The sequence below is a fragment of the Malaclemys terrapin genome, chromosome 11 (genome assembly GCF_027887155.1).
Source record: "Malaclemys terrapin pileata isolate rMalTer1 chromosome 11, rMalTer1.hap1, whole genome shotgun sequence".
Taxonomy (NCBI): Eukaryota; Metazoa; Chordata; order Testudines; family Emydidae; genus Malaclemys; species Malaclemys terrapin.
The window spans coordinates 7,801,769-7,817,513 of record NC_071515.1 but is presented as its reverse complement, the minus strand read 5'-3'; the positions used below and the strand labels follow the sequence as shown (position 1 = coordinate 7,817,513).

Sequence of the window (15,745 nt, the reverse complement as noted above, 5' to 3'; positions counted from 1 at the left end):
ATATCAACAAGCAGGGCTTCCTAGTATTAAAGCGTGCACTTTTCAAAGGGTCTCATTTATTGATCAGAAAAGGACAATGCAAAACCAACCAACAGCTTCAGGCAGCTGCTCCACCAGAAACTCTCCACCTCTGGGTTAATCAATCTTGCGTCTCTCCCCTGTAGTCACAGGGCACTTGCAGGCTGAGCTCGCTGCCTGGAACTTGGGCCTCCGCTGGGCCTTTGGCCAGATGCCACTCTTCCCCTGATGGTGTGTCACTCTTTGCTGAGACCCTAGTAGTTCCTCACAAGGTCCCATGCCCAGTTTGTTTCCTGGGCTGCACTGGTCGCTTGCCTCAGAGCACTCTCTCTCTGGGCCTGTGCTCTTCAGGGAGACACCACTGCCAGTAGCTCCCCTGAGATGTCGCTCCCCACCAGGAGCTTCCTCTGTTCTGGGGCTTTCTGATGGAGCCCTCATAGCCTTTATTGACCCAGGTGTTCCTTAACTAATGAATGGCCATCCAGTCACCTAGGTAAATAACTCACAGGTGGACCTAGGTTGGCTCATTCTCCTTAGCAGAGCCTGTCACAGGTAGGCTGCGTACCTGGCCGCACGGACCAGCTACCCGATCACATGTTCCTCTAACTTTGGTTTATTGTTAAATGTGGGCATGTTATAAGCTTACATACTGACTGGAAATTTTAACAGGATATACAGTGAGCAGGCAGGAGTTGTACCAAAGGGCATGGGATTAGGTATAAAACTTGACTTTGTTGTACATGAGGGATATGTTTATGGAGAAATGTCTCAATCTTGTTGCACAGCTGCTGAAGTGCTTCTTCTTTTCCTGGCCTCCTTGCAGAGTTGTGCTGTCTCAACAAGCATGGAGGAAGAAAGAACATGAAGTAGTCATTGTTGCACCTGAAATAAATATGCACATAAAAGCATCAGAGAATATTACCATGAAAAAGTTTCCGGTGCCTTTCATAAAGGAAGAGCTGGTTGGACAATATCACTCACTGACTCAGGGGGTTTTGAGGAACAATCTCTGCTTTTATCCACTTGTACATATTAGTGCACAGCAAAAACGATCAAATACCTTTACAGGAGTAAATTTTATGCTGCCTTTATGGTCCCACTGCTTATGCTGTGGACAAGTAATAGCTAAGTATCTTTCCATCCATTCTGAGTTTTTCTTTTCTCCATTTTGGTTTTATTCACTTATACACATTTTTTTAGGCGGGGGTGGGGTGGGGGGGGATAGTATTGAGAAAGTCATTTTGAGACAGCTCAAGCATTCTCTGGAGTGCTCAGCTTTTCGGAGCTCCTTTCATTCTGGTTTTAGACTGGAATAGGCACATATATTGCACAGGCTACATTGACCAATCATTTCCTCTTGGTGATGGACAAAGCCCCAGTATTTATACCAATTCTTTCAGATCTGCCATCTGCCTTGGATACTTTTGACCATGATATATTGTTGACAAGGTTGTGGTATATAGAATTCCAGTTGAGTAGCATCATTCTTCTTCCGATGAGAGGACCAGAATGTACTGTTGGGTTCATCTATTCAAGAGGCTCTCTCCTAGGTGACACTGCAGTGGTCCTTTCCATCGGCCCTTCAGTTCAATATGTGAGGCTGCTTGCGGAAATAGTGGGGTGGGGTGCATTATGGTGTCATCAACATGCTGATTACACACAGCTCTAAGTCTCCTTGTATCTCAAAAACACATTTACTGCATCTGTTATTTTTAAAATAATAGATTTCAATACTCTCCAATATTTGACCTATCTAAGGAACTAACCTCAGTCAAGAAAAATGGAAATGAAAAATGCCTTATACACGGATTCTGAGAGTCTTATTACTAGTCACTACAACAGCTTTGTGTCTGATTCTGCAGCTTTGGGATCTGCATTGTAGCGCTGATAGTGGGGAATAACCACAGAGGTCTCACTGCTTTGTTGCGTAAGAGCAAATGCAAATTCTTGTTTTAAACTGCTGCATTCATCTTGTGTGTCAGAAGAGGTGACCAGGCCGTGTTCAGTGTTTAGTTCGCTTCCTTGCCATAAGTAAGAGACCATTTTGATTCCTAGCCCCATGTTTGTACAAAGTCTAGTCTGAGTTTGAGCCTCTAGCCAGGGGGATGGAATAGCCCACACAGTACAATGCAGTGTCCCTGATTGAGGGCTCTGAAACAGAGCCCTAAGCTGAGGTGCAGCAAATGGGTCCATTAAGAACCCCTCCCTCTGGGGATCAGAGGCCAACCGCAGAGTATCAGACACCCATACCTTGCAACTCCTCCCATGGACAGATGGGAACTCATTCCTTCCCTACCTTTTCTCTCCACCTCTCAGGAGCAGTGGGGCAGGTTGTTACTGAGGCCTTTGGGAGGCCCATCATCGGGGAGAGAGAAAGCTAAGTTCTAGAGGGAGCTGCTTGCAGCCTGAGGAATTCCTGTGAATAAGTGCTACAGCTCTTGAATATATAGGGGGAGATTTTCCTAGCCACTCAGCGCTGGCCTAACTCCATCTCCAGTGAAGCCAGGGGGAAGTTTTACCATTGTCAGCCCATGCTGACTGCTTTTGAAAATCCTATCCAAAGCAACAGCTGATTCCTTCACCCCTCTCTTCTGCACCATCCCCCTTACCTACCAAACTAACTAAGCACCCGTTCATCTGACCAGTGCAGAGATGGTTTGTGCAACTGTGTAGAGGTTATGGACCCCAGGGCCGTGATTTAACTCAGGGGTTAGCGTGACAAGAGTCAGAGTAACTTCAGTTGAAAAAGGCCCCGGTTAATCAAGTTTATCATGTGCTGTTACTGCCAAAGTGCAGCTCAGGTTTCAGACCTTTGTGTTTGATCTCGTTATGTACATACATTATGCAATTAAACATTGACTTGAATAGCACGTGGGTAGGAATAAAGGTCAGAAGATAAGAGTTGTCAGGAGTTACTAAATGGTGTCTGACTGGCAATTTGCTAGTTTCTGTAGTACCCACCGCACTGCTGCAGAGATGGCTCCTGGGTTTCACTCTAGCCCCCAGATCAGTGCAGCGCTGCTTGTTTACCTGGCCTTGTTGAGCTTTGCTGATGGTGGGAGGCTGCTTGTGGTGCCGATGGATGGAAGTCACTGGCTCAGCATGCGTGCCGTGCTGGACGAACTGAGGCACAAAGGACATGAGATAGTCATTGTTGCCCCTGAAATAAACCTACATGTAAAAGCATCCGAGAATTATGTCATGAAAACGTATCCGGTACCTTTCACAAAAGCAGAGCTGGAGGGACATTTTCTGGCTTTTACTGAAGAGGTTTTTGAGGAACGACCTTTTCTGGAAAGATTTGTTCGATTACGTGAAAGGCTGAAGAACACCTCCACTCTGTTTTTATCCACTTGTACACATTTACTGTACAACAAAGAGTTGATCCGATATCTAGAAGGGAGCAAATTTGATGCTGTCTTTACAGATCCCATGATGCCCTGTGGGCAGATCATAGCTGAGTATCTTTCTATCCCCTCTGTGTTTTTCTTGCGTGGAATTCCATGTGGTTTAGACTATAAGGCTATTCAGTGCCCAAACCCGCCTTCTTATGTCCCAAGGCCATTGACAACCAATACAGACCACATGACATTTCCACAGCGTGTGAAGAATCTGTTATTCAGCTTATTGGAGATTCTCCTTTGTGATTTTGTTTACGCGCCATATGCAAAACTGGCCTCTGAATTTCTTCAGAGAGAGATAACAGTGACTGAGCTTTTAAGTCATGGATCTGTTTGGCTGATGAGATTTGACTTTGTGATTGACTATCCCAGACCACTGATGCCTAACATTGTTATAATCGGAGGCATCAACTGCGCTCAGAAGGAATTATCTCAGGTTGGTAAAGCTTTTATTTTTGTTGTACTCATGGTAGGATCCTGAATTCACTAGAAATTTTGTATCCTAGATAGGATTATTATACCAACGATTTCAGTTTGGCAAGGATTAAGCATCTTGTTAAGAAGAAAGTGATTTTGCTTTCACTTCATTACACACTTCCATAGCTTTTCAGCAGCTATTTTTCTTTCTTCTTAAATGTACTTTTAAATAAGCGATTATAGAGTGATTCAAACCACCTTTTCTTTTAAGCACTAAGCACTGCTGGTTCTCATTTCAACTAAGACACCTTAATATTAGCTGGTATCACAAACAAGGACGAGATCCTGAGCTGCCATAAATCAGTGTAGCTCTGCTGAAGTCAGTTTACACCTGGAGAGGATCTGGTCCAATAACTTCACTTTGAAAATGTCCAGGAGGACACCAGTTACTGGCCAAAAAAGACTAAACCTACTAGCTAGAGGTAGACACAAAAGATGACAGAGACTGGTCCCCTGGGCAGCACATACATGCTGGAGAAAGGTGCTGGCATTTCCGTTAGCATGTTGTCCATGGACTCTGGCATCTCCCTCTTTCACATCTGCTGTTTGCTTGTATAAGTTTCATAAGCATAAAGCCCTTACTCGCTGCTGGAATGAAGAGGATCCTACTCATAGATGTCAAAGTGTCAAGAAAAGAAACGACAACAAGAATTCTCTGCAACTTCTATGTTCTCTGTATCTATAAATCTTCCCCTCTTCCCTCCCCACCCTGCCACCAGTAATGTTCCCAATCCTCTTTTTCTACTTTGTGCAAACACTTATTATTTTCAATTTATTTCTTAGGACCAAATAGCAAGTCCTGTGGTAGCATTCCACCAAAATAATTTAGTAGTTCTACCTTTGCAGAAGCTGTTAGCATTGCTTAATTTTTATGATGCCAAACTCCTAGTTAATCTGATCTTTGTCTGAACCTAGGTAAACATTTACTTTGCAAGGAGTAAGCTTTGGTGACCATAGTTCTCTTGTATAAATCAGTGTTCAGTACCTGTGTGATGGAAGTTCCCCCCCCCCCACCACTATGAACATGGCTCCTTCCTCCCAGTCATGGTGTCCAGTTGTTTCTAGGTTACTTCTTTTTCTGGCCTTCTGCAGTCTTGCTGAAGGTGGAAAGCTATTGGTGATGCCTATGGACGGAAATCATGAGTCAGGTGCTAGAGAAACTCAGCCTGAAGGGACATGAAATAGTAGTTTTTGTGTCAGAAGCCAATTTACTCATGAGAGCATCCCCTTATTACACAGTGAAAACATACCCAGTGCCCCACACACAGGAAGATTTGGATGTCTACTTCCAGTCCTTTGGTTATCATATTTTTGATGATGGACCTATTCTGAAGAGTCTTTTCACAGCACATGAAAGGTTCACCAACTTTAGTACTATGATGTTCGCCATCTGTAAGCACTTTTTGCTAAACAAAGAATTGGTGAAATACATTGAGGAGGTTCATTTTGATGACATCTTTACAGATCCTGTGTTACCTTAACAACAAAGAGTCTGGTGGCACCTTAAAGACTAACAGATTTATTTGGGCATAAGCTTTCGTGAGTAAAAACCTCACTTCTTCGGATGCATGTGTTACCTTGTGGATCAATAGTTGCTGAATATCTTTCCGTCCCTTCTGTCAACTTTTTGCGTGGAATTCCCTGTAGTTTGGATAAGGCTACTCAGTGTCCAGACTCTCCTTCTTATATCCCCCAATTTTTTATTTCCTACACAGACCATATGTCGTTTACCCAGCATGTGATAAACTTATTATTTGGGTCACTGGAGTCCTTGATTTGCAAGCTTATGTATTCTCAGTTTGACAGTCTAGCGTCTGAGTTTCTTCAAAGAGATTTGACTGTCCTAGAGCTTTTAAGTCAGTCCTCTTTTTGGCTGATGACATGTGATTTTGTGTTTGAGTATCCCAGGCTGGTGATGCCCCAACATTTTGCTTTGAGCAGGGGGTTGGACTAGATTACCTCCTGAGGTCCCTTCCAACCCTGGTTTCTATGATTCTATGAACATAGTCTTCTTGGAGGCATCAATTGTGGTCAGAAGAAAAAAATCTCAGGTAATTTCTTTTTAGATCAAAATGTTGCTGGAATCATTACAAATTACTCAGGTATGTTTTCTGCATTACATCTATTAATGTACGTTTTATGCTGTTTAGAGAAAAACACGTGGCCTATATTTTTCAAAAGCAACTTACTTTGGGGACCTCCATTTTTGGATGCCCAATTTGTGACACCTCAAAGAGGCCTGATTTTCAGAAAGTGCTGATCATCCACCCTCTGACAACCAGGCCTTTTTAAGAGGGCTTAAGTTAGCCGCTTCAAAATTAAGGCATCTAAATCACTAGCCATTTTTCAAAATGAAATCCATGCAGCTAGTGTCAGAGACCCAGGAAATTATTTTTATTTTTTTATAATTTGTCATCGTGTTTTTTGGGCATTTCATTTTATTTTGTGTTATTGTGGGAGGCCCGGGGGCGGGCTGGGTTCTGACCAGTATGGGGCAGGTGGGAGTGGAAAACCTCTGGGTGGAGGAATCAAAGTAAACCCATCCTGCTCTCACCCCACAGCAGTGGCACCTGTCCCATGGGGGCCTGGCTCCCTGCTCTGGGCACTCCAGCCTGATGCATGCGGTTACAGTGCCACTCTGGTTCAGCCCGGCCACCCTTCTGTCATGATGAGAAGTCAGGTCCCAGCTCCTGGAGCAGAGAGCAGGCTCCACCCCCTGTGGCAAAAGAGCTGCAGGAGTCCCCATTGCAGGGGGAGTTTTTAGTTTTATTTTGTAGGAGAGGTTGTTTTTTGTGTTATTTCACTTTGGCCAAAACCACCGGGCTCTATTAGACTGAGACTAATTACAAGTTTCCTGTGTTGAGATGTTAAATAGGTGAGTCCCCTTCATGATGCTCTGTGAGTTCAATCCTTAAAGGGTCCATTTAGGGATCTGGGGCAAAAATCTGTCTGGGGATTGGTCCTTCTTTGAGCAGGGGGTTGGACTAGATGACCTCCTGAGGTCCCTTCCAACCCTAATATTCTATGATTCTATGTAGCACTTCATCCTGGCAGCATGGCTTTCTCATGAGCCATGCTGCTATGGGGGGGGGGAGGGCGCTCATCCCACCTGCTCCCTCGGCAGAGGACAGTGCAGAACGCATGTCAATGTTGCACTTAGAAGTGTATCTGGAAGTGCCCTACAGGGGGTGTCAGATTGAAACTACTAGGAGCTGAAAGCCCATGCTGGTGCACTTGCATCACTTTCAAAATCGTGTGTGTAAAAATAGCCAAAAAATGGCTGAGAACTTAAAAATTAGAAGGTAACACCACAGAACCCTGTGATGATTCCACCTGGTAATATTCTCAACAACAAAAAAAGAGCTCTCAACCACTGAGTCAGCAGACAGTTGAGGCTTCAGGGAGACATACAGAGAGTAAATGAAATTTCAGTGTAGAAACTAGGAAAATGGTTTTCCCCATACACTGAAGTAGTACAGGCTTGAGCTAGGTGTAATGCAGGCAACTGCTGGTGTGAGCTTCTTCAAACAACTCTGACCCACTTTGTCCCTTCTATGAACTTCAGCAGCCTCTGTTGTGTAAAGATTCTGCTAGTTGTGCTGAATCATTGTACCCAAGTGAAATGACTGGAGGTGGTTTGTTAATATATTACTTAAACTCCATTGACACTCCTGTTATCAGTTAATCATTGCTTACCATCCTCATTTTTTTTCCTAGTTTAGAACATATGTTAACTATATGAATCTTTCTAAGTATGTTTGCAGTGTTGGAGCTGTGTTGGTCCCAGGATATTGGAGTGCTCTGTATAGCTTGAAAGCTTGTCTCTCTCTCCAACAGAAGCTGGTCCAATAAAAGATATTACCTCACCCACGTTGTCTCTCAAAATAAAAACTTAACTTGAATGTCAATAGGGCTTAGAGTTCAAAGAGAGACAACCAGAGTCCTAGACCCAGATCCTCAAGGGTCTTTAGGTGCTTAACTCCCTTTACGGGTCTGGGCCTTAGTGATTTCTGATCAAAAACACAATGGCTTCCTTCTCCTCCATAAAGGTACAGGGCCTTTCTGATCCTTCAGCATCTCTCCCCTGTAACCACAAGAGATGCAGTCCTGCTTGGCCCCTTCTGAGAGAAGGCTCCTTTAGCCCAGGCCTTGCTGACTGAGAACCAGGGCCGCTGAAAGTGGGTTCGGGCACCGGTGAAAAAAAAATTTTGGACCCCCCCAGCAAGAGCGGACCGGCTAAACAGGGCCGACGAGTGGGGGCGGAAGCCGAGCCCCGGTCCCCTTTCCGGACCACCGGGACCCAGTAATTTGTACCGGCTTCCCCTCCCTCTCATCAGCCTTGCTGAGAACCCAAGGGAGGTGAAGTCTGAAGACCAGTGTGAAGTTTATCACTATTTTTGGATAGTGTAGGGGACAATTTCCTGGTGCAAGTGCTGGAGGAACCAACTAGGGGCAAAGCTTTTCTTGACCTGCTGCTCACAAACAGGGAAGAACTAGTAGGGGAAGCAAAAGTGGATGGGAACCTGGGAGGCAGTGACCATGAGATGGTCGAGTTCAGGATCCTGACACAAGGAAGAAAGGAGAGCAGCAGAATACGGACCCTGGACTTCAGAAAAGCAGACTTTGACTCCCTCAGGGAACAGATGGGCAGGATCCCCTGGGAGAATAACATGAAGGGCAAAGGGGTCCAGGAGAGCTGGCTGTATTTTAAAGAATCCTTATTGAGGTTGCAGGAACAAACCATCCCGATGTGTAGAAAGAATAGTAAATATGGCAGGCGACCAGCTTGGCTAAACAGTGTAATCCTTGCTGATCTTAAACGCAAAAAAGAGGCTTATAAGGAGTGGAAGATTGGACAAATGACCAGGGAGGAGTATAAAAATATTGCTCAGGCGTGCAGGAGTGAAATCAGGAAGGCCAAATCACACTTGGAGTTGCAGTTAGCAAGAGATGTTAAGAGTAACAAGAAGGGTTTCTTCAGGTATGTTAGCAACAAGAAGAAAATCAAGGAAAGTGTGGGCCCCTTACTGAATGAGGGAGGCAACCTAGTGACCGAGGATGTGGAAAAAGCTAATGTACTCAATGATTTTTTTGCCTCTGTCTTCACGCACAAGGTCAGCTCCCAGATTGCTGCACTGGGCAGTACAGCATGGGGAGAAGGTGGCCAACCCTCTGTGGAGAAAGAAGTGGTTCGGGACTATTTAGAAAAACTGGACGTGCACAAGTCCATGGGGCCGGATGCGCTGCATCCGAGGGTGCTAAAGGAGTTGGCGGGTGAGATTGCAGAGCCATTAGCCATTATTTTTGAAAACTCATGGCGATCGGGGGAGGTCCCAGATGACTGGAAAAAGGCTAATGTAGTGCCCATCTTTAAAAAAGGGAAGAAGGAGGATCCGGGGAACTACAGGCCAGTCAGCCTCACCTCAGTCCCTGGAAAAATCATGGAGCAGGTCCTCAAGGAATCAATTATGAAACATTTAGAGGAGAGGAAAGTGATCAGGAACAGTCAGCATGGATTCACGAAGGGGAAGTCGTGCCTGACTAACCTAATTGCCTTCTATGATGAGATAACTGGCTCTGTGGATGAGGGGAAAGCAGTGGATGTGTTATTTCTTGACTTTAGCAAAGCTTTTGATACTGTCTCCCACAGTATTCTTGCCACCAAGTTAAAGAAGTATGGGCTGGATGAATGGACTGTAAGGTGGATAGAAAGCTGGCTAGGTCGTCGGGCTCAACGGGTAGTGATCAATGGCTCCATGTCTAGTTGGCAGCCGGTTTCAAGTGGAGTGCCCCAAGGGTCGGTCCTGGGGCCGGTTTTGTTTAATATCTTTATTAATGATCTGGAGGATGGTGTGGACTGCACTCTCAGCAAGTTTGCAGATGACACTAAACTAGGAGGCGTGATAGATACACTAGAGGGTAGGGATCGGATACAGAGGGACCTAGACAAATTAGAGGATTGGGCAGAAAAAAACCTGATGAGGTTCAACAAGGACAAGTGCAGAGTCCTGCACTTAGGACGGAAGAATCCCATGCACTGCTACAGACTAGGGACCGAATGGCTAGGTAGCAGTTCTGCTGAAAAGGACCTAGGGGTCACAGTGGACGAGAAGCTGGATATGAGTCAACAGTGTGCTCTTGTTGCCAAGAAGGCTAACGGCATTTTGGGCTGTATAAGTAGGGGCATTGCCAGCAGATCGAGGAACGTGATCGTTCCCCTTTATTCGACATTGGTGAGGCCTCATCTGGAATACTGTGTCCAGTTTTGGTCCCCACACTACAAGAAGGATGTGGAAAAATTGGAAAGAGTCCAGCGGAGGGCAACAAAAATGATTAGGGGTCTGGAGCACATGACTTATGAGGAGAGGCTGAGAGAACTGGGATTGTTTAGTCTCCAGAAGAGAAGAATGAGGGGGGATTTGATAGCAGCCTTCAACTACCTGAAGGGGGGTTCCAAAGAGGATGGAGCTCGGCTGTTCTCAGTGGTGGCAGACGACAGAACAAGGAGCAATGGTCTCAAGTTGCAGTGGGGGAGGTCCAGGTTGGATATCAGGAAAAACTATTTCACTAGGAGGGTGGTGAAACACTGGAATGCGTTACCTAGGGAGGTGGTGGAGTCTCCTTCCTTGGAGGTTTTTAAGGCCCGGCTTGACAAAGCCCTGGCTGGGATGATTTAGCTGGGAATTGGTCCTGCTTTGAGCAGGGGGTTGGACTAGATGACCTCTTGAGGTCCCTTCCAACTCTGATATTCTATGATTCTATGATTCTATGATTCTACCCTTTCCTTCTTCACCACTGCTCCTTTGGCACTGAGAGCTTTTGCTGTCTGTGGGGTGACCTGTGAGAAGATATCCAAGCTACAGTCTAAGGCTCTTGATCTTATTAGCACAAGGTATCTTAAAAGCAGAGAGCAAATCATAGCAAAAGAGATTGTTTACATATCATATCTCGTATTATGCTTTCAATAAGCTAATCATGCCGTGGTACTTTTGCCTTGGTTACTTATTACTTATTTCCTTCATCTCTCCCAAGTCATGTCTTTGAAATCTGTGCTCAGTGTGAAGTTTATCATTATATCAGGGTGAGGGAGGTACATCAGCATGTCCACAAATCACAGTTTGATTAGGTGCACTGATTGAAGTAGATACAATAATAGTCTCCACTGGTGGGCATGTGCTAACTCCTGATCCCACTGAACTATTCAGCCTGTGGCTCATACTTAAACCCCAGTAGGATTCTCAGATGAGGCATCCACCCCCCCCAACCCCCACCTTGCCTGCGGGGCCCATCCAGTAAGTGTACTCAGAACCTGCACAAAAGACAACCAAGGCAAGAGTGGGCAGGTGTGTGTCCCAGTCCCATTATACCAATGGTTAGGGCACTTACTTGGGATGTGAGAGACCTGGGTTTGAATCCCCCACCCTCTCTGGTGCAGAAATGTGAATCAGGTCTAGGTCTAATCACATTCTAGGTGGGTGCCCTGACTGCCAGGCTATTGGGTATTCTCAGGTGTCTCTTGCTCCTGTTAGAGCTGTTCCACTTTGTATAAACAATTACAGATTTCTTAGTTCAGGATCTTGAATCTGACTCTTCCAATCTGGTATGAGGGCCTCTCCATGGGCCACAGAGTCAGTCACTCTCTCACAGTGGCTTTTTGTGAGAATGGACTGGGTTAGGCGCTAGCTCTGGACAGGGTTCATGGTTGTGAATCCTCAGAGGTGGAAAGGCACCTTGCCCCGGCCTGGAGTTTGATTGGTAGGGCTTATGCCTCTCCTCAGCATTTCCGGCTAGCTTAGGGCTTTGTCCACACCAGCACTTTTGTTGCTAAAATTTTGTTGGTCAGAGGTGTAAAAAACACCCCCGAACCGACAGAAATTTCACTGACAAAAGTGCTGGTGTGGCTAGCGCTGTGTGGGCAGGGGAGACTCTTCTCTTACCTAGGGAAGTGGTGGAATCTCCAGCCTTAGAGGTTTTTAAGGCCCGGCTTGAAAAAGCCCTGGCTGGGATGATTTAATTGCGGTTGGTCCTGCTTTGAGCAGGGGGTTAGACCAGATGACCACCTGAGGTCCCTTCCAACCCTGATATTCTATGTTCTATGATTCTGCTGACATAGCTAACGCAGCTCTTTGGGGGTGGTGTAATTACACAGGCAGGAGAGCAGCTACATGGGGGATCTCACAGCGGCACAGCAGTAGCGGTACAGTTGTGCTGCTGTAAGGTCCATAGTGTAGACTGCCTAGGTAGCTCTTAGCTCTGCTTGCTGGCTTCTGAGAATCCCTTTCTTTGGTCTCTAACACTTCCCATACAATGCCTGGGCACCTAGCTCAGGGCTGTGAATTCCACTGAGCACGTAGGATTGAGGCATTGTAATGCTCAGACCCTTTGTGGATCTCCCTTAACTCCCTAACTCCCTTAAAAGCTGTAACCCACTGTGCTACATCCTCCAGGCTCAGGTTTTCAAGGGGTTCCGAAATTCCAGCATGGAAATGTCCTCCCATGTTGCCCCTTTCAGACCTAGTGACTATGTGGGCAGCAGCATTCAGGATTGGCGCAAGAAGTGTGTTCTTCTCGTCTGTATCCCGCCTTAGTTGTATCTGTCACCACTGTCTTGCTGCGGATGAGGAAGAGTGTAATTTCCTCAAGGGTATTTCTGGTGAACGAGGCTAGTAGGTGTTTAACTGCTGTGTAGACCTACCCTGAGGTCCTTGAACCAACCCTGGCCCACACCAACCCTGTTATGAAATCCTGCGACCTCTCCACCAGAATCTTTGTTAATAATGCTGACTCATTTTAGAATATGAAATGCTGATGGAGGTGTTGTGTTTGCATGTAACAAACTCCAGCGGCACTGCTGACATCTATCCAGTCTTGTTTAACATCCCCCCTTTCATCACAGTTTAAAGCATTGTGTGTTACGTAAAATATTTGTTGAGAAAGGTTTCTAGAGTTGAGAATGAATTGGGCTTAAAGGTCACAGAGACAGCTGCAATCCCAGAGACTTCTGCCTTTAAATGCTGCTTGGAAGGTTTCTTGGGGAGAAAGTTGGATTTTTTATTCCTAGCAGCACAATGGCAGCCATGTCAGGAAAGCAGGGAACCACTGGGCTGCCTCTTTTTCTCTCTTTGTGGAGTTTTGCTGAAGGTGGGAAACTGCTGGTTGTGCCTCAAGATGGGAGTCACTGGCTCAGCATGTGTGTGGTAGTGGAAATGCTTGGGAAAAGAGGGCACAATGTTGTTGTCATAATCCCAGAAGTCACCTTGCTCATGGGAACATCAGACTATTACACAGTAAAAACATATCGAGTGCCTTACACACAGGATAAATTTTACCATTCAATAGGAGAGAACATTTTTGTTGACCTGCCGTTTCCAGAGAAAATGACCAGGGTATTTGAAAACATATCACAATTTACAACCATGTTCTCATCTGCCTGCAGGCATTTCTTATATAACAAAGAGTTGATTAAATACCTTGAGGACAGCAAATTTGATGCTGTCCTTATGGATCCTGTGTTGCCACGTGGACCAATAATTGCTGAATATCTCTCAGTTCCCTCCGTGTACTTCATGCGTGGACTTCCATGTGGCTTGGACTTCAAAGCCACTCAGTGTCCCAATCCTCTTTCTTATATCCCAAGGATTTTCACATCCAATTCCGACCATATGACATTTACCCAGCGCGTGAAGAACCTATTAGTCAATGCTGCAGAGAATTTACTTTGTTACCTGTTATATTCATAATCTGAGAGCCTGGCTTCTGAGTTTCTTCAGAGAGAGGTAACGATCCTGGAACTGTTCAGCAAAGCATCCATTTGGCTGCTGAGATATGACTTTGCGTTTGAGTATTCCAGGCCAGTGATGCCCAACTTGGTCTTCATAGGAGGCACCAACTGTGAACAGAAGAAACCATTATCCAAGGTTTGTAAGTTATTTTTAAAAAGCTGAAAATATTACAAGATTATTCAATGGGTTTTTCTGTAGGCTCGATTATTATTGTCGGAGAATAACAGAGTTCTCACTTTTTGTTTGGGTACAGCAAATCAGATACTTTATTTTCTTTCTCTCTATCAATTGCATAGAGGGAGAGAGCTAAGCAGGTCTCTCACCAGGTAAACAATTACAGCAAGCATTTATACCTTTTGTTACAGACAATAATGAGCAACAGCTGCATTTTGTTTATACATAGGTCATCCTGATATCTTGTTTTGCTCACTAATGTAGACTCTTAGTCTACATTCCATATTATCTACACATGATCTACACAAGGTCGCAACAACTTCTCACGCAGTTCTTTCCCACTCGCCTCACACATTCCTCGCTTCTACAAATCTCGCGTTATTAGGGTTACAGTTAGCCTGACTCTTGCTAACGAACTGTCATGCATTGCATCCCCTTCCTGTCAGTTCTTTCTCTGCTTCCACAACATCCTGCATGAGATCCAACAGGGTCTCAGTGAAAAACATAATTTTTATGGCTTATTACATATGAGCCAAGGCCTTGATGACCTCACAAGCATTGACTCAAGTAATGACAAAGTGGAGGCGTGAGTGAGAAGGGATAGTCAGTGTCCTTAAACTAATTGTTATTGCCTCAGGACAATTTCTACAGCATGGAAGTAAAGGTCCTTTGAGGCCTTGATTGAAAATGGTTCTCTGACACACTTGCTGTAACCTATTACTCCCAGTGCATTGCTTAGGGTTACCATATCTAATAAATAAAAAAAGAGGACCCTCCACGGGCCCTGGCCCCGCCCATTTCCCCACCCCCGCCCCAACTCCACCCCTTCCCTGCCCTAACTCCGCCCCCTCCTCCCTCCCACTCCCAGCCAGGCGGAAAGGGCTGCCCAAGCGCTACCGGCTTCACGGTTTGCCGGGCAGCCCCCAGACCCTGCGCCCCCGACCGGCGCTTCCCCAGCGCAGCTGGAGACCAGGAGGGGAAGCGCCCAGCCGGGGGCGCAGGGTCTGGAGGCTGCCCGGCAAACCATGAAGCCGGTAGCGCTTGGGCTTCGGGCAGCCCCCTTGCCTCCGGACCCTGCGCCCCCAGCCGGGCACTTCCCCTCCCGGGCTCCGGCGGCGCAGGGTCTGGAGGCAAGGGGGCTGCCCGAAGCTGGTAGCGCTGGGGCAGCCCGGCTCTTAAACAGAGCCGAAGAGTTGGGGAGTAGCAGAGCCGCTGCGGCTGGAGGCTCTGCTCCTCCCCTGACTCTTCGGCTCTGTTTAAGAGCCGAGCTGCCCCAGCGCTACCGGCTTTGGGCAGCCCCCATGCCTCCGGACCCTGCGCCGCCGGAGCCCGGGAGGGGAAGTGCCCGACCGGCGGCTGGGGTCCGGAGGCAAGGGGGCTGCCTGAAGCCCATAGCGCTCGGGCAGCTTGGCTCTTAAACAGAGCCGAAGAGTCAGGGGAGGAGCAGAGCCGCCATTTTCCCGGACATGTTCGGCTTTTTGGCAGTTCCCCCCGGATGGGGGTTTGAGTGCCAAAAAGCCGGACATGTCCGGGAAAAAGAGGACGTATGGTAACCCTAGCATTGCTCCATCTTATGTAGCCTCTGGGGTGGGGCTTTGTACATTCTATTCCAGTTGTGCGCTTCAGGCGGCGTAGTAAGAGTGGGGCTATTTTGATAAAAGACTCGTACAAGGAAGCAGCTGGGTCCCCGTGGCACTGATTGTCACAGTGTCCAGTTTACCTGCACCATATCTTCATATCAGAAGAGGCAAAGGGTTGTATGGGATGAGTTAAAAGAGTAACTTTAACCCAGAATACCTGGGCTTTCCACTCTTTGTTTATAACTGCAGCGTTCTAGTCTTCTGCGCCCCAGCTTCAGGTGCCTAATATAATCTCTGTTGTAATACAGTTTGG

At 46.4% G+C, this 15,745-nt stretch overlaps 1 protein-coding gene and 1 pseudogene across 5 annotated transcripts in view; both read left to right on the top strand.

Annotated features, from left to right (window-relative positions):
* LOC128845295 (UDP-glucuronosyltransferase 1-6-like) overlaps window positions 1–15,745 on the top strand; it is a 130,119-nt gene that overhangs the window by 96,216 nt on the left and 18,158 nt on the right. Inside the window, exon 1 of one of the 5 annotated variants that reach the window (XM_054043765.1) lies at window positions 2,945–3,855. The exons of the other annotated variants lie outside the window; for them this stretch is intronic. Within the exon in view, the coding sequence (XP_053899740.1) occupies window positions 2,995–3,855 (861 nt within the window). The 5' untranslated portion in view covers window positions 2,945–2,994. Of the gene's footprint in view, window positions 1–2,944; window positions 3,856–15,745 lie in introns of those variants that run through there. 5 annotated transcript variants of the gene reach the window in all.
* On the top strand, window positions 12,937–13,840 carry LOC128845194 (UDP-glucuronosyltransferase 1A1-like; annotated as a pseudogene).